General features: G+C 41.4%; 1 protein-coding gene across 1 annotated transcript in view; it reads left to right on the plus strand.

The window, feature by feature from the left end:
• dner (delta/notch-like EGF repeat containing) overlaps nucleotides 1-17,499 on the plus strand; it is a 45,405-nt gene extending 27,906 nt beyond the window's left edge. Inside the window, exons 4-13 of the mRNA XM_044032963.1 lie at nucleotides 1,488-1,651; nucleotides 3,911-4,059; nucleotides 4,494-4,647; nucleotides 6,328-6,441; nucleotides 9,907-10,140; nucleotides 13,452-13,574; nucleotides 13,698-13,811; nucleotides 14,825-14,956; nucleotides 15,072-15,318; nucleotides 16,191-17,499. Of these exons, the coding sequence (XP_043888898.1) occupies nucleotides 1,488-1,651; nucleotides 3,911-4,059; nucleotides 4,494-4,647; nucleotides 6,328-6,441; nucleotides 9,907-10,140; nucleotides 13,452-13,574; nucleotides 13,698-13,811; nucleotides 14,825-14,956; nucleotides 15,072-15,318; nucleotides 16,191-16,302 (1,543 nt within the window). The 3' untranslated portion in view covers nucleotides 16,303-17,499. The remainder of the gene's footprint in view (nucleotides 1-1,487; nucleotides 1,652-3,910; nucleotides 4,060-4,493; nucleotides 4,648-6,327; nucleotides 6,442-9,906; nucleotides 10,141-13,451; nucleotides 13,575-13,697; nucleotides 13,812-14,824; nucleotides 14,957-15,071; nucleotides 15,319-16,190) is intronic.
• The last annotated feature ends 1,936 nt before the right edge of the window (nucleotides 17,500-19,435 follow it).

Below are 19,435 nucleotides of genomic sequence, written 5' to 3' on the forward strand. Positions count from 1 at the left end.
TGTTTGCTCACAAACAGTGTTACAGTTGTTCGGTAAATCACGATGAATGAATTATACACAAACAGCGGCCAAGGTTGCCGTTGAATGCCCGAGATGTTGCCCCTCATTATGGGCACCACTCAAAGCCCCGCTCACGATCACAGGCCGGGAGCCACGCGGTGAAAGTTAATCAACCAACGCTGCTTTGTTTTCATACCGAATAATTATTTATGACTCTTAAACACACACAGATGCTGTGAAGGACATGCAATTCAAGGGGACATTTATTTAGATACACCGCTAATGAAATGCAGCTCCTTCCCAACGGTACAGCAGGAGAGGTGGTTGTCATGCTGTAGCAAACAATAACAGAAACAGACAGCATTTTATAAAGCAATTTAATTGATCCTTTAATTTAGTTAATGGTAAGAATAATTATTATTGTATTATTATTATTATTAGTATTGTTGAAGATGATCAGACGAAAGCTCGAGGACAAGTTTGTTCAAATATCATTGGTGGGAAATCACCAAAATGGCCAAAAAATTAAAGTTCAATCCAAAATGGATTTAACTTCCTGTTGGGTTTGGATCATGGTCATAATGTAATTTTTTTGTCATCTTCATCCCGACTTTCTATACATGTATACCGATGTCCGTGCATGTATACCGATGTCTATGCATTTGCGGGCATGGGAAAGGCCTCAAGTGTTAAAACTATGAAAATAAGACTGGCAACAGTGATAACTTGAATAACTTTAATAGTCACCAATCTAGGACACCATTCCAATCATTTTAACTTAAGTTAAAATGATTGTAAGTCCTGAGAAACCTGAGCTCCTCGTGTATGTCCCTGTGGCTGCGCTCAGACGGTATGTGATGAAGTTCAGTCCCTGCTCATAGATTCTCCTCCAGGCTCCGCTCCCTGCTGACCTGCTCAACATTTTGGAGCAGCCATCATGTCGATCCACTTAAAAACTCTGCAACTTACTCTCACTTAATGAACATGACCTAAAATAGATTAAATTCTTACAGAGTACATCCTGAACTGAATTGTGCCTGCTAGGCCTTTTCTGAAGCTCTGAAAGGGACTAAAAATAGAAGTGGATCTGTGGATCTAAACGTTAGAACTTGTGTTTGATTTTATTCTTATATACTAATTCAGCTTCTTTGACATCTCCTTTCTGCAGATGTTTGGGAGTTAAGTTTGGCTCCCGTATTAATAGCCAAGGATTAAGTGTTGCTTGTTGAAGCAGATTTTGTTAACATTTAACATGCGACACTCAGTGAAATATGTGGATTGTGTTTAACTCAACAAATGTGGTACCATCCGTTATGTACGCTGCAAACCTACAGTCCTAATGCTGGGAAAAGGAGCTCAGACTTGGGTGACAGAGACATCAATTTGTTGAAGATCAAAGTGTAAACCAAACCCACAATCATTACAGTCTCCCTAATTCATTAATCTCTCTCCATCACACCCTTCGCTGACTTTGTCTCTCTTGCCAGGGTGCTGGTGAATGCCAGTGGAGCTCCCGTACTTTGGCGTCTGAATGAGGAGGATTTCCTCCGTTCGTCTATTTCGAACGGTTCTACGATGTGGTTCCTGCAGGCTCCCGATGGGCTGGTGGTGTCGGATCACCTGCTGCCTCTGGGGCAGAACTACTTCCTGAGTAAGATGCCTCCCATCTCCTCTACACTGACTGTGACTCCTCAGTCAACCAGTTTTTCAAATTGTGACACAGTTTACCAGAATGCACCAAAAGGGTCTACATATCTGACATTTTCAAGTTTTGAGCCATAGGAAGATATATTTTTGGTTTGGTGTGGATCAACAACCCTCTCACTAGGCTTCTCTCTGGAGCTCAAGCAAGAAACTAGCTGGTCAGTTAATCATGTGACTGGGAGGAGAGTGGAATATGGCAATTATTTGCTCAACAGAGTGGAGTTTTGGTTATCTTTGCTCATATTCCCATTTAAATCACTTAAAATTCACAGTTTATTCAATTTGTGTGATAGTCATCAGTCAACAGCCACAGAGAGGACTAAGAAGAAACACAATTATAACTATCTCTTAATAGCTCATTTACTAGGGAGTCAAAAACATCAAAAGATAATAAACTGTATTTATACTTCATGTGTCACCGGGGAGAATCACACAATATTTGCACAATGAAAAAGGATTTCAGGCATTAACTGTATTCTAACAGTGAGATTCACACAGATTATGTGAGAGAGTGAGATAAGGAAAGGACACAGAAAACAGAGAAGAATGAATGTCAGATTGCAGGAGAAGGTCAAAGACACACGGTTGCTGTTCTACTCTTTCTGCTGCTGCATTCGGACTCTGAAATGAGAAGGATTCAAAAACAGAAACTGCCGTGTTTGTGTAAGCACGAAAACCTGAAGACTCCTGAAGGTGTGTGACCTTGTGAGCGTCAGTGAAGAGGGAGGAGCCGTGCAGTGACATTGCACTTCCTCCTGCATACGTCACTGTGTCTGACTGTCCATGATGTGCTTTCACAATTTAAAAGGAGCAGTGACTGTGCAGGTGTAACTTTCACAGTCATTGGTCTGACGATCATGTGGTCAGAGGTTGTGGGCTGTTTTGTCTGCTCTCCGATTGGCTGAGGAGGAGCTGACGTCATCGGTGTCTCGTCATAGGTGGACTCGCAGCTCATTGGCCGCATATCGGGATGTAAAAAAAAAAAACACCAATGTCAGTGAATATTTATTATGAGGATGTTCTTTATCCCCTTGCCTGTGTAGCTGTCAGCTGTGACTGAAGACACACTAAGATGTTCTGACATTTAAGACTTAAAGTGAGAGGCACAACAGAGCAGCATACACTCTCGTTTGGTCACTATCAAGAGCTGCATGCACTATTCTTTTTTAAATGTATTTGGTTATAATGCTTTTAAGGAGAGAAATGTTGAGCATGTGAATGGATATGAAAGTGTGTAATTTAACTCACTAACAATTAGCAATACACAAAAGTACAGCGTTATGGGATTGTCATTTGTCTTATGGTATTTAGTCATGAAGCATAGTGGTGGAGAAAAGTGAGGAGGCTGGTGAGATTCACCATTTGGCCAGTGCCGTGTTGAGGTTTTGGACCCTGAAATACCAGCTGTCAGTCACACCGGTGTCCAATCATGTGTGCAGTGCTTTATTGTCATCTCAATGGCAAGTTACAATAGAGATCATGTTCGACTGAAGACCTGAAACTAGTGATCAAGACTATTAAATCCTTAGGAAAACTCATGTGAGACTCCCATTCAAACTGGGTTATTTTTGTCATCAGCAGAGTCGCCCCCTGGTGGCTATTCAGTTTATTCTTACATTCAGGTTGTCCTCAGCCAGCAAACTAGCAGAACTGATATGACAAAATTTGATAGCAAATGGGTCAAAGTAAAAGTCCTAAGTACAATACATGTCAAATACTTTAAGTATCAAAAGTAATTTTCTGCTATGAAATGTACTTAAGTTTTAGAAGTAAATGGTAGCTCAGTGGTATGGTGAGTTATCTGTCAACTGGAAGGCTGTGAGTTCAATTCCTGGCCCTGCTAGTCTATATGTGTCCTTGAGCAAGACACCATGTTGAGCATGTGAATGGGTGAAAACTGTGGTGTAAAGCAGCTCAAGACTAGAACAATTCTATATAAATACAGGCCATTACCAACTCTTCTTCTGATTTTATTTGGTAGTAACGAGTAACAAAGATAGTTACAGGAAATGTAGTGGAATAAAAGTAAAAGTTGCTAGAAATATAAATAAAGTAAAGTACAGACATGTGAAGTATTTGTCCTTTGTTACTGCAAATTAACATTTCAAAACACAAGGGGGTCGTGTATTTCAAAATATCAGCCAGTGTGTAAACTATGATTAAAAAATCTCTAAACATGACAAGGCCTTCCTTTCGTCTGTTGTAGGTGTTTTACACGTGGGCGCCCCCACAGCCCCGGAGGTCATCTTGCGTCTCAACCTGACGGTGAAGGCCAGCAGCTGCGTGGAGCCTGGCAGCAGCTTCAGTGACCCTCAGTGCTCTGGCAAAGGCAAATGTGTCACCCAGCCTTCTGAGGTGAGAACACCTCAGAACACCTTAGTTTGTTGTGTTTGTATTCAGAATGGATTCAACAACTACTTACTTCACGCTTTAGTATAGCCCAGTGTCACAAATTACAACAGGATTAAAAATATAAGAATATTTTTCCACTTTACCTGTGGGGACATTAATCAGTTTCTGTTTCTGATGGTCCATTATGCACATGGTTCTGGATTAAAATAAATCTTTAACCTTGGTGACTGGTTGAAAAACAACATGCTGCAGCAGATGAAATCAGAATTACTTGAGACCTACTCGTTGTCTCTCTGCTCAGGTTCTCATTATCATTCCCCTCAGTGTTGACAATCAAACTGTGTCACTGCTGCGTATTATGAAATTGCTATGTTCCCAAAATATTTGGATAGGGTTCGCTGATCTGACAAGTGATGAAATGAATGTGTGGTTTGCAGAGCACTTTCTTCTGCGAGTGCGAGGACGGCTACACTGGAATATTCTGTGAAGAGTTTGATGCCTGCCACCGCCGACCTTGTCGCAACAATGGCACTTGCACCGATGTCAGACAGGGAGGCGAGAGACGTAACTTCACGTGCAGCTGCCCTCCAGGTGTGTGTGCAATTGTGGTTATGGTTAAGGTTAGGGATACTGCTTTGTTTAGGCTGTTCAAATGACAGTCAATGTAGTGTCCTATAATGAATAGCTGTGCAAACCTGTGTGTATGTATGAGAGAGCGCATGTGCGTGTGTGTGTGTGTGTGTGTGTGTGTGTGTGTGTGTGTACTTGTTCCCTCTTTAGGACCTTTCCTTGCATCAATTTCAGGATATCAGGTGTTTCATGTGTGAAAAGAAGGATGAAACTCTAAAATCACCATAATAATAATCATTAAATAAAAATAATCGATACCCCAGGGCAAATATCGATATTTTAATCAACAAATTAAGACACAATAAAGCAGGGGTTTCAAACTCATTTTAGTTCAGGGGCCACATACAGCGCAATTTGACCGACAAGGACATCAAATGTTTCCCTTTGTTTCACATTCAAAGAAGTATCTTTTTATAAAACATGACATTTCTTGAGAAAAACAAGTGAAATTTTAACACATGTGAATTACAACTTACTGATCTACAAAGGCGCAAAACATTTAGTCACAGGTATGGACCATGTATCACGTCTCGTGAGGTATCCTGTGAGTCCCACCCCTAATGCGTATGGATCCTTTGATCTTGTCAGATTTGTTTTACTAAAGATACTTGAAGGTAAGTCCTCTGGTCGAAATGGAAAAGTCAGAGGTTCCAACACTTCCTAGACATAATCACGCCCTATGTGCGAGTGTGAGACAGTAAATGCGACAAAAATGAATGGGACCAGTGTTGGATTCAACCTGTCAGAGTTCACTGCGCACTTTAAATCCATGGAGAGCGACCGATTTATCGCAAAACTTGACAGACTGATTATATCTGATCCTGATCGTGCCTCGGCGTGCTTTTCACCAGCTTGGAAACAACCAGAGAGGACGTTATTCCAGACCTGCTGTATCCTGACAACTTCCTGACTGACTTTCATTCATCTTACTCCAGAGTCACTGAAAGTTTACAAGAGCCCGGAGGGAGAAAAAAAAAACCCCGGACACAATCTGGCTTTTGAGAGTCTTCTTTTGCTCACTGTGAGCACGTTTCATAGCAACAACTCACCTCCTCCGTCTGTCTGGATCTGCGTGGGATCTGGAAAAACGCTCTCCTGTTAGCTTGGCATCCCACACCACAACATCCATCCACCATTATTTACTTTTCTGAAGAAAACAGCCAAGTTTCCTGACATTATCTGATTTATGTGTCTAGTATATATGTCTATCGAGGTGAACAGCATAGTATCCTGCCAGAGGGCGTTACCTTGGTTGTGTGACGTCTATTGAAACTGACGTCCACTGAAAAGGGTTTATTGGCAATATTTGAATATACTTTCCATAAGTCCATCAAAACACATGGTTGTTAAATGTTTGCACACCTGATCTCCAGCTTCTGAAGTGAGGGCCATCTCTACGACCTATTTCTGATCTATTTATGAAGTTTTCCTCTTCTCTCTACTCTTCTCTGCTCACCTGAGTGGAAAGCTCAGAGCTGCAGAGTGATAATAATAACCTGCTATAGCACTGTGTAGTGGAGAGCAGGTGGTAATGCGGCTGTAAACGTACACAGAGGTCGGTTCATGTGGATTAAGAAGTTACTGTACATTTAAATTTAAAGTAGATCAAGTATGATTGAGACTGGACTGTGTGTTTCCCAGGTTACGAGGGCGAGCGCTGCCAGCTGCTTGTTGACCACTGCCTCTCTCACCCCTGCAAAAACGAGGCCACGTGTATGAGCAGCCTGGCCGGGCCCAGGTGCTACTGCCACGAAGGTACGAACCCAATCCACATAATACTTGAAGAAAAGACAACACAATAATATCACCACTTTTATTCATTTTATTTTAGAGACAAGACAAATAAAGTCAGACGTAAATGAGTTACAGAAGCATTTCTACTCAGCGCTATGTAGACTAAAATGACCGTGCGTCCTGTAAGGCTGTGTGCATTTTTTTTTATCTTTCCATTTATTTTGCACTCTGCGAGTTTGCTGCATGTTTAAACAGTATCTGTGCCACCTAGATGCTTAATTTAAACCTTCCTCCTCTACTCTAATTAGTCTTCATAGCCTCACTCAGCTGCATCAGCCTCTCTGGGGAAATCTGTGGCCGCAAAACCTCTGCCGGAGAAGCGGTTCTTTCTTCTAGTTGGCAAGTGGCATACGCAATGAGCTGGTGTGTGCGCACGTTCAGGATAGAGAGGTAAAAGTAGGCAACAATGGAACGTGTTGCTCAAATCAAGAATCAGCTGAGGGGTGTGAAACCTGGCGGGACGTTTGTTCATTGTTCCCAGCCGTCACTGGAGGAGGCTGTAACACCTGACTCCATTGTTAATGTGCAGCCGAAGAAAGAAACCCAGTGGTCTCCGGTGCATAAAAGAAATCATGAGCCATCTTTCGTGTGTTTATTTTCATAAAATTAGAGAAGGGGCTCTCATAGCGGTGGTGAGAAATGGGCCAGTGCCTCTTAATTACTGTGTGGAGATTTTGTTTAGAAGGTGCCTTGAAATTTTTCCTGGGTTAATTATGTGTCTGGGGGAACATTGACTTTTGGGGAAATGACCAATCTGGGTGTTTATTTACAGGTTAGACCAGATTGAATCCATCTGTGACGCTAACTTGCATTTGGATTGGTTTCACTGTTACATTGTTCCCACACATAATGAGAACAAAGTTGACCCAAGCGCCAAATTACATATACCATTCAACACTAATAATCAATATAACATTATGGCAATAAACACATATTGTAAAAGTTGTTGGTCAATAAAGTTGGTGCTGACTGAGAAAGTGATGTATTTCACATTAAAGCTACAGCAACGATGAATTGTCTGCAAATAAACACAAACACTTCAAACTCAATATTGGAAATCAATGACTGACCCAAAGAAAGAAGCCCTTTACCCTCACAAACTCAAACTGGGAAAATCCATAGAAAAAGATGTCTGAGCATAGGACACACAAGTGATCAATCGATACCCAAATCGAAATGCTCAACAGCACTCGTGCACTCCTGCAGTAGAACACCTACTGCATGAACAAATATCCTCCTGTCCACAGGGGTGAGGTTAGTGTTTCAGGTGCTGCGTCTCTGTTCCAGCATGAATATAAGTCAGTTAAATGTGGTGTAATCTATCTCTAAAACAGACAGTCACAAACAGTCCTCGACTGTATGCATATGTTTGTGTAAAACCTTTCAGGATCTAGAACAAAACAAGGAGACATAAGAAAAAAGGAAGAGGGATTAAAGATTTAAGGTTTGTTTAAGCAATCCGTTCTCTGTCGTTTTCAGTCTTTCTGTCTCTCAGGAACAGAACTAAGCACAAATATTTACACTTTGATGATAATTAAGACTTTGTAAAACACAGTTACGAAAATAACCAGAGCTGTATTAGAATATACACCGTAAGTTCAAGGAACTACTCTCACACTCCCATTAATTAAATTTTTTCACAAAGTTCCCTACTGAGATATTAAATATAATGATTGAAACTAAATAATTGTCATCATATCATTGCAATGTCAACCCTTTAATATGCTATGGGGATATACTGTATAAACTGTGGGACCGTGCAGGGTAGGTGCTGTATTTTAATTCTCAAAAACCAACAAATCTCCAGAGAAATTGGTTTTAACCTATAACCGTGAAAGAAACTGAGTCATACGGCAATCATGACACGTGTGCTCATCAACAAAAAACAACAACACAATTGGAACTGGAACCATGAAGAGTTTTAACCCTAACCTTTGGTAGCCATCTTGTGTCTGCACACTATGATGCCAGCTTTATCAATAAACACCCGTAAGTAAGAATGAAACATAAAATGTTCAAACTTTCATCACAATAATCTTTTAGGAAGAGTGAACACAACCTGAAACCTTTGATTTATTGCCAAATGAGCTGAATAGAGAATGAATGAGAGAGGGGAACTAAGCCCAAGACGTGGATGTGCTCGCAGAGGGAGAAGAAGCGAAATACAGAGGAAACCAAGGACGATAACATCTGTATGTTTGCAAGTGTATGGCAGAACCTGAAAGGAATCAGAAGCTGAAAAGGAAAGGCTGAAGCAGAATGAGACAGTGGACAGGCAGAAGGAGATTCTTCCCCCCCGTCTGCTGCAGAGTGCTGTTGTCTCTGTGCTGTTAAATGATGAATGTCCTCCTCACATAGTGAAATAAATTCTCGCAGATCAATGAATGCTTTGAACACTAGCTCCTCATTAGATCAATGCAGTGTGCACTGCGGTCCAGTCAGCTGGGAATTGCTATTACTGTTACTGTAAATCTGCGGGGCCACACACATGCACACCATGTCACCGTGTACACATGTACAGCGCAGTCTCTCTGCGTGCAGCGCGGAATGAAAAGTGCAGACAGTGGAACATGCGGGGCGAAGAAAAGAGGTTATTTTTAGATGAAAAGGTGAAAGTAGCAGAGGCTCACGAGATAATGAGACGAGGTGAAGGAGAAATCAGTGTGGCTTTGACACACAGTCAACCACAAAGGGAACTGAGGGACATTGTCTCCCAGAAAACGTGAGGAAAAACCAACCCACCCTTCATTAGAGATACTGGAGAGACACAATAATTCAACATCCCTATGAATTCATTCTCTGCTTAGACGCTGGTGGTAATTTTGGCTGTTGGAAAATGACACATTCAAACCACTCTCGGTCTTTTACGTCCCCTAATCGTTGGTGTTACTCTGCCAGTGTCTGCTATATATAATTTACCCGATAGAGTCTGGAGCTCATTTGCTTTCAAAACTGTTTCAAAACATGCGTATGTTGACAAGAATTTCAATTTAAAACCTCAAAATGACCAAATTAGAACACTTTCTTATCTTAAGGACACTTGTATACTATAACGTTTAAGAACTACTAAATTATACCAAGGGTAGTGGCAGCAAAAGCCAGAGCTTTTGTTATTATACAAAACCTTTGCCGTCATTAACTGAGACCATAATCTGATGGTGGGGCTGTGCAAAACCTTGTAAAATGGGACTGATAGATACTTTTATGCACTGGATGATGTTTTTTATATGTTATGCACAGCTGATTCTGACCAGTGCAGGTAGGTAGTTAGTTGACATTACCAATCCCCGAGGGAAATGTGTGATATGTAGCAGTAATGTGACACTATGCATGAAATCCAATGCAGTAGGGGAAACAGGTGAATAGTACAAACCAGTTTCATCACATTGCTTCTCTCCCCTTATCCCGCCCTCACCCTTCCTGCAGGCTACCAGGGAGCTACATGTGAGCAGAAGGTGGACCCGTGTGCCTCCAGCCCCTGTCACAATAACGGGACCTGCTTTGCTCAGGGCCCCGGGCCCCTGGGGTTTGGCTGTACCTGCACAGCAGGCTTCACCGGCCCCACATGTGCCCAGCTGGTGGACTTCTGTGCCCTGAACCCCTGCGCCCACGGTGTCTGTCGCAACATTGGCAACAGCTACAGGTGTCTGTGTGTGCCAGGTGAGCTGCCGTGACTGTGACACAATGGTGACTTCTAATTATCAGGGCATTGTCAGATACAACGATACTGATTTGACGACTCACCGCATTTTAGTTTAACACACTGTCAGCAAGAAAAAGAAGGAAAGAATACATTTTTATTTATTTTTTATTTATTTAACTTCTATCAAAATAGAAAATGGAACAGATTTACAACAGAAAAACATTTAAGAATGTCATCGTTCTGTGACTGAAAGGAGTAGGAAAGAAGTATAAACGTATTGAGCCCTAGCCCTTTATATTGTCCTTAAACTTACACGTTAAACAAACATTTTCAAATTCATGCTTCAGTTACACTATGCTCACAAAATAAATCATACTCAATCCCTGCAAGTCTTTTCTCAAACTCAAGATTCAAGAATGAGATATTTACTGCTAATAGGTCCAGGAAGTAAGTGAACTTTTAAACTTTTTTTGATACAGTAAAAGTGCACAATTCCAGAATGAAATGAACAAAATTAAATATCATCAGGTTTCCTATTTTTGTCTGAGGCTTTAGAGCAGGAATCTCAAACTCAACTGAGCTGGGGGCCACTGAGTGTCTAGTTTGGTCCAAAGAATATTGAAATAACAATATTATGATCGTATTTCACAGAATTTCAAAAGAAAAGTGGTTGTTATGACATGGGACGATAGATAGTTCACAATATGAATGTGTTCATGCAAAATGTCATAACATAACAACACATAACATACAAAAATAACTTGATATTAAGTGGTTTGATCAAGCACTGACAATAACAGACACCTCAACCTCTCCTTACTGGAGTGGTTAAAGTGTCTGTCCATCACCACTCTAAATCTGACCTTCCAGCCTGCACGTGCATAAAAGTTCCTGATAAAGAACAGCGACTTGTAGCATTGGCAGGAGCTCTCGGGAGCAGTAAATACTGTATAGTCTGGCTATTTTTAGAAAGTATAATGGTGTCACTATAGTGCTCATGCCCCTGTGATGAAATCAATCGAGTGGAATGATGACTTATCATTATCCACTGTCTCCCAATCACATCCTTGGGACAGTGACTGATGACTTCCCCTGTGGTTCACGTGCATAAATATGCATATGACCTCCTGCTTTCTCTTCATAGCATCTTAAATGGTAACCGGTCTGTATTTATATGGGTATATATATATACTGTATATATTGATATATACTTTTTTAATTTCCAAAGCTAAAAAAGCTGTTGTCTAAATGGCATCAACAATCATTCTTCATTCAGACTACTACAGAGCAGACGTTGACTTCATTTCATCGTATTCAGATATTGTAATTGTATTCACCGCGTTCTTGTTTTTTTTTTTTTTTTGCATTGTTTTTATGTCCTTTTGTCCTTCTATGTCTTCATCTTCCTGCTGTTTGCCTCGCCTCATTCCCCCACCCCCATCTTCTGCTGTCTGCTGCTTGTCATTGTGAGGTGGTGAAATTGGTTATTTGTAATTAGCATCCCAGACATAACAGTCAAATCTGTGTGTGTGTGTGTGTGTAATGTGTGTGTTGATGTGTGTCAATGTGTGTGTGTGTGTGTGTGTGTGTGTGTGTGTGTATGTGTGTGTGCGTGTGTGTGTGCCCGGCCCAAATGAGGCAGAAAATTATTTCCATGGAACTAAGGGCTAAGATTTAAACTGTGGTTAGGTTAAGGTTAGAGTAGGGCATTACCTGGTTATGGTTAAGGTTAGGGATATCCTTAACCATAACCAGTAAACAGACCTAACTTTGTTTAGGCTGTCCTATCTTAATTAAAGTCAATACAGTGTCCTCAGAAAGAAATCAACTGTCAAGCTGTCATCTAGTCAGGAATAGCTGCACAAACCTGTGTGTGTGTGTGTGTGTGTGTGTGCGTGTGTGTGTGTGTGTAAGCCTTGTGTAAATGCCCGCTGGTAGTCGGAGAGAGAAGGCTGCTGGGGAGCTGATATGTTGAAGCATCTGTCCTCCAGTTTCTTGTAATCCATGAGAAGATGCCAGCCCGCAGAAAGCGCAGGCTTGTAGAGGCACTTGACATTTCACTGGCATTTCACACAGTGGACCCCAGAGGCTCCAACTGTGGGCTCCTCATAAATACCTGCTCACCCCCCGTCCTCACACACACACACACACACACACACACGTTAGCGGTGTGCCCTGGGAGGCTTTGTTAAAACTTTGTCAGCACTGGGACCCAACTGAGAATCTCTGTCAGGTAATGTGGGAGTGGAGCTAATGACAACACATATGCATATTCATCTTCTACCGCTTTAATCCTCCACATGAGGGTCGTGGGGGGGCGCTGGTGCCAATCTCTAAGCTAATTTCACCGATATACACTTATTCACATATGATGCACACTCTCTGTCTGTAACTACACACAGGCCGTATTCTGACACAGAGCTGAAGCAGCATGCCTTGTCAGTTACTCATACGTTGACCGTGTTTTCAGATGTTGCAGGCCTGTGCTGCCTCAGTACACAGCTGCCATCCTATGGAAAACACTATGCACTGCATGTCATTTGCCCAATCACATGAATACCCGTTTGCTAAATCCTGGGCTTTCAATATATCTATTCAAAAGCTTATCAGACACTTAATAAGTGTCTGTATATTCACAGAAGAGTAGTTGTTTATTTTTTTATTCAACTGAATTAAACTACAAAGTATTTAAAGATGTGTCCTGCTCTACCCATTTAAAGCACATCTTAAGTCCAGGTGATCAGCTGACCCGTAGCTGGGCTGCTGTGGTCTTGATGAGGGCCCGACACGCTGTGCGATGTCCTGCTGTGTCCAGTTGGTGATGTCTGTGAGCCAGGCTTGATGTGGTCTGCCCCTTCTTCTCAGCAGCTTTTCCAGACAGCATGGCCAGAGAAGGTCATCTTTCCTCTGGTCACGGAGCGTCATCTTGGTGTTAATACGTTTCTCCAGCACCCAGGTGTTTGTTCGGTGCTCTTGCCAGGATGTTCAGAACAAGCGTCTGTATGCCCACATCGACCTCCTTCTCCTCCTGTGTGGTCATTGCCCAATGACTCACATTCATATGTAGTTTGCAGATGCCTTTGGTGTTAATCACTGAGCCCAGATAAATAAATTCAAGTGTCAAGTGTCTCGACTAAGGGACTTTTTGCTGACTTGCTGCTGTATATTTTCGAGTCATGAGGTCTTCTTTAGAGCTGCAGAGTCGCGTAGTGTCATCTGTCACCCGTCAAAAAGACATAAGTATAAAGGCAGGTGTAAACCTCTGAATCAGCGATGCAAAAGACACTCTGTCATGATTTTAACATACTCTTCTCTGTGTGTGATTCAGGTTACCATGGCTTGTACTGTGAAGAAGAGTACAATGAATGTCTGTCTGCCCCCTGCCAGAACTACGCCACCTGTAGAGACCTCATTAATGCCTACGAGTGTGTCTGCACGTCACAGTTTGAAGGTGGGTGTGTGCAGAGTCTTAGGCTCATGTCGGTAAGCATGGCTTCTACATTGTACGGTACACAGTGAACATTCAAATATGACTTATTAGAAGATTGCTCTGTGTGTGTGTGTGTGTGTGCAGGCAGACACTGTGAAATCTACAAGGATCCTTGTCTGAAGTTGCATTGCCAGAATGGAGGCAAATGTGAGAGCACAGGACTCAACGCCTCCTGTGCCTGTCCTCCTGGATACCTGGGTGAGCTCTGCCAACATAATCAGCCTGACAACCAAGAGACTACGTATACCGCAGCTGCCTAGGAATTATTTTTCTGCTTATGATTTTTTTTAAAAACAAAGGTCAGGATTGTTTTGTGTGAGTATTGCTGTGGTGAAATAACAGTGACATGCTTTTTCTTGTGAACCCTAAACTGTCGCTGGGTTTAAATCTGCAGGTGAAAATTGCAGTTTCTGCTTGTTGCTTGCATCAGGGTTCACGTTTCCCTGATTTAATACACCTGAGTCAAATGGTCAGCTCGTCATCCACCTCTGCAAAAGCCTGATGATGTCCCATTCATTTCAATCAAATGTGTCTTTAACAGTGTTCAAAAGAATTGTCAATGCTATCAGGCTACACGGAGTGATGCATTCATGGTCAGAGTCTTTGAGGGACAGTTTTTTCTCAGTGGTTCTACTCTAGTGGGACCACTGGCTGGGCCACACGTGCCACTATTTGAATAGACTAGATGCAAAACATGCAGGGTGTTGTGGAAAAAATGGTGAGAAACTTCAACTTACTCCAGAGGAAGAACATGCTATGATTTAATGTTCTCATCTACACTAACAGAGTCGCTCGGTTTTATAGATGGTTAGGTGTGGACAGTTGCATACGAGCTGCTTCTGCATTGATGAAATAAGAAGGTGGCACATCCTTGCCGTCTGTCCCACCATCAACCCACCTCGAGCGAACGCTGACTAGATAGAACATAAACAACAACATGAGTCAGGGAAAGTATTATCAGGTCAAACATATTCATTCATCCATCCATCCATTTTCTACCTCCGAGTCTTCTTGCTGCAATGGCAAGAGTTCTAACCACTGCACCAACCATTGTTGCCCCAAACACATTCATAATAAGCAAAATTAAACAACACAATAATACATGATAAATGTCCCACATCACAGGACAGTGGGTCTCCAGGACCAGGATTGAGAAACCCTGGCTTAGATGCTCTAATTGTAACCGAATGCGACCTTACCTGTCCACTCAGGGGAGAAGTGTGAAGTGGACATCAACGAGTGCGAGAGCAACCCCTGTCACCACGGGGGCACCTGCAGCGACCAATCAAATGGATTCACCTGTCACTGTCATCCTGGGTGGGTGGGGCCCGGCTGTGAGATCTGTAAGTTAGCCTGTCAAGGAATATCTGCTCACTTATTACTATTACCTGACACATGTGAAAAGACCTCTCTGTCTCTGTCTCTCTCTGTCTCTCTCTGTGTCTGTGTGTTTTTCAGACCTCCAGTGGAAACCCGCGCACACCGAGGACACACTGACCAACATGCCTCGCCACTCTCTCTACATCATCATTGGGGCCCTGTGTGTGGCCTTCATCCTCATGCTCATCATTCTCATCGTGGGGATCTGCCGCATCAGTCGCATCGAGTACCAGGGCTCGTCGCGTCACGCCTACCAGGAGTTCTACAACTGCCGCAGCATTGACAGCGAGCTCAGCAATGCCATCGCCTCCATCCGCCACGCCAGGTGAGTATCTGTAAACTGATTGAACCCAAGTGTTGTCAAAGGCCCAGTGTGGAACATTTAAGAGGGTTTATTGGCAGAACTGGAATATACTACCCATATATATATGACTGTATGAGTTAGTAATTGCTTATGAATAACAATTTGGTTTATCGAGCCTTACAATAAGCCTTTTATATCTGCAAGGTTTTAGCTTTATGGAGGCTGCTGTTTGCTCTGAAACTGAGGCTAACGAAGGCTATGAAGAAAAACCTCTGCCTGTGTAAATGCAATGCAGAAGCCAATGTGTGTGGGGCTCTTCATTTGTTACACTCTACAGTCTTACCAATGAGGATTTCTGACACACTGGTTCTTTTAATAAATGAAAGTACTTACATTAGCATATTACTGCCACAAAAAAAACAAAAACTCCCAGTATCACATTGAAACGTGAAACCTATCACATTTTGAACTGCGCCTTGGTAAATTGCAGTGGCAATAATTCACAACTCCTTGTGTAGAAGTCACAAAATATACCGATTTTCTTTTATTTCTGTTCATAAAAACGAGCCAAGTGAACTTTGAACTGTGATGTATTTCAAAATTTCACAAATTCAGTCCGATTTTTAAAAGAAAATTGGGTACCTTTTGCTCAGGTGTGTTTATATAGTTGGTGAAAATGAAAATAAAAACAATAATTTTAACAGATTGCCCAGGTTGTGCTGAAAAAAGGGATACAAGACACTCTAACGTATATCTGTATATACGTTTTAACATTGTAATGGAAAAAAGCCTGTGTGCCTAAATGTGTTCTAAGGCTTAATAAAAGTGTATTATTGAATTACTGGGCACTAATGAAGTCTAAACTACTTTGACAAATGTCGCTTCCTTGTTAGATTTGGAAAGAAGTCCAGACCTGCCATGTACGATGCCACTCCCATCGCGTATGAAGACTACAGTCCTGATGACAAGCCCTTGGTCACACTCATCAAGACGAAGGATTTGTAAAAACACAACCCTCATAAGCGGCACATTAACGCATGTGCACACACACAAACACACACACACACACACACACAAAGGAAGTTAAAAATAAATCTTTAACTATTTCTTACAAAAAAAACAGCAAAATGAAATTGAATGTAAAGTAGGGAGAGAAAAAAAACAAAACGTACTCATTAGTTTTAAAAGAAACAAATCTGGATTTGATACATGTATTTTCTTGTCAAAGTCCACGATAAGGCTTTATTGTAGCATAAGAGCATTCTTTACATTACTTAATGTTATTAATGATGGGTGACACAACCGTTGAGTAGTAGGCGGGGCCAGAAACGCAGGAGCCTAGTTTTCTAAGTGTAAACAACAACAGTTCTTACAGGTGTTGTAGAAATAGGTGCACCCTTCATGGTGCATATGCTGTAACTTTTTTCTATATCTAAAAACGTCTGCAGTAGGTTGCCTTACTTCATGCATGGTTAGATTTGATGTTCTCTCTGCATTATTTTAAACTCTTTTGAACTTGATTGTTGGTTGTTTTGTTTTGTTTGGTTTTTTTGTCACTGCATTGTATTTCTCTCTGTCAAAATTGTGCCAAATATTTTCTTAGGGTAATTTGTCGTCGGTTGATCAAATACATGTATAAAAATGCTAGTCACAGGATTATCCTTTCAAAATAATACATGCTTGTCCTGCTCTTTACATGCAAGTGTACCAATAGTAAAGAGAGTGGGGGTTTACTGGAGTACTGTGTCCCCACCATCGCACTCGATGTATTTCAGAGATATTTAGGATAATAGGTATAGGTATATTTCACAGAGCACAGAAACATAGTTGGTTTCATTCAGTTTAACTTTTCATCCCTGTGTACAAATTCACCTCTAGTATTCACAGTGTTAAGTAGTTTCTGGATGAGAGTTTCATTGCTGGGGTGGCTGAGGAGGAGGAGGAGGAGGAGGAGGGATGAGGTCTACTCCAGTATATACTCTACGTGCTTCTGTGTCCAGCCAGTGGAAAACTCTGTCTGTGCAGCTGTTTTGTTCCCCCTTCAAGGTCAAGCAATGTTTTACCAGTGAGCTCAGCTAATCCTGATTTTTTTTTTTCCTCTTGTTTAAAAAAAAAAACCAAAAAAAAAACACGGCAAACACACGATTATCTATGTTGAATGATGTGAACAATAAAGAACTCAAGTGAACATTATCCACAGAATGTTTGGGCTGAAGCGTGGCTGTTTCCCGCGGGAACAACATCAAATGCACGGTCGAGTGTCTGCCGCTCTGTTTTAAAAGAACCACAAAGCAATCAAATAATCACAAAAATGGGAAATGCATAGCTCAATAATCCCTTTCAGCTAAAACAACACTTTTTGTCTCTTAAGAAATGCAAACATTATTCATGCAACACAAATATCCAGACTTAGCAAATGTTCTCTAAACACCAGACGCAAAATAAATGTGCCTAAATTACCTAAATGGTGAATCTGGCACCATCTAGTAGAATAATCTAACCAGACAGCTGATATGTTTTGACTGATTTTACCACGTGTTTAGGTTTAATACCCAACTGTGTTCATACGAACGATCTATTAATACCCACATATCTATATACTGTACATATGATGTACTTTTGCATGCCATTAATCCACGGGGTAGTTCTATTAATTAAGCCATTATGTAATAGCAAAATGGGGAGACAAGCAATTTCTCCAGCAGTGTCTATTTTTCCTGCTCAAGGTCAAATCCACCAGACTGAACCATCAGCCGTGGGAAAGACTGTTTACAGAGTGTGGGTAATGTGAACACCCTCGGTGACCTCAGGCTTTATCCAGATGTTTCCCAAGTAAACATCTCTAAATACAGACTGCGACTGCTGAGTAATGTTACTCAACACACCTACGTATGTGTGCACACGTACATAAACACATTAGAACGCCAGATGTTATTGATGGTTCTCACCTTTGCTCACTATTTGCTTTGGTGGCCTTTGTGCTTGGCCTTTGCTTCGTGCCCCGGAGGGTCAGACTCTCTCATAACACACATCTGTTGGCTTTCACGAGTAGTTTGTGTCATGAATGTCTTTGCAAAACAGAGTCATTTGTCAGACAAAAAAAAAAGAAAGAAGAGAAAATACAGAATTATTACCCAACGCTTGAAATATGTACAAAATGTTGGCAACAGAAAAAATAATTCATTCAGCAGTTTCCACAAAATAATGGATCATGTTTGAGTGAAATCCCAGACATGACTTTGAGAATAACAAGACCATACCAAACCAATCACAGCTCAAAACAATCTGGGAAACTGAATGTTTTTATTCTAACTTGTTTTTGAAGACCTTGAGAAGATAAAAATGTGGGGGCATGACTGTGGCAATTCTTCATTTAGCCGCCTTTGTGAAACTCTGGAGCTGTGAGAACAGATCATTTAAACTCAACCACAGTTTTATAGTCACCAGTGACTGAAATAATGCCTGCAGTGCCATTTATGTTAGCTTTTTATATGATCCTTTTTATTTTAATGGCATTCTTGTGCTGATTGGCAACCCGGATCTGTGTGACTAATCATTTTAGGCTTTAAAGTCCTCTATTTAAGGTCGCAAATGACCATTATGGATGTCTTTTGATGTCCATCTGAAAAAATTATGTATTTGATGTGATTTTCATATGGAAGTAATATGAAAATTCCCTTTCACAGTAGCACAATTGTGCCACAGGAGAACATCTTGAATGGTCCACTACAGTAATTCTCACCTGGTAAGTATGATTCATGACCAGAATTATCTTCAAATTACATTTACCAAAATTAACCACCACGTCCAATACAATAGTACCTCCTCAACGTGGGCGGAGTCATCAAAGCATGGCTGCATGAAACTGCCGTGACAACAAACACAACAAACAAGTGACTTGTAAAGCAGTTGTTTTCGGTGTATGAATCCGGTGGCAGTCTGTCCATAGAGGGCACTAGGGCGCCGCAACACCAGTCTCAGATGAAGAAGAAGATATGAATCATCATATCATTTTAATAATTTATAAAAACAAGGAAAATTTAAAAAATAAACGAGCTACACATTATACAGTCCGTGACTACCGTGTGTAATCTGCATTCAAGTGTAGTTTAAAAACGTTCTCCCGGTCAAGTGGCGT

Source organism: Solea senegalensis, linkage group LG8, assembly GCF_019176455.1.
Source record: "Solea senegalensis isolate Sse05_10M linkage group LG8, IFAPA_SoseM_1, whole genome shotgun sequence".
Classification (NCBI taxonomy): Eukaryota; Metazoa; Chordata; class Actinopteri; order Pleuronectiformes; family Soleidae; genus Solea; species Solea senegalensis.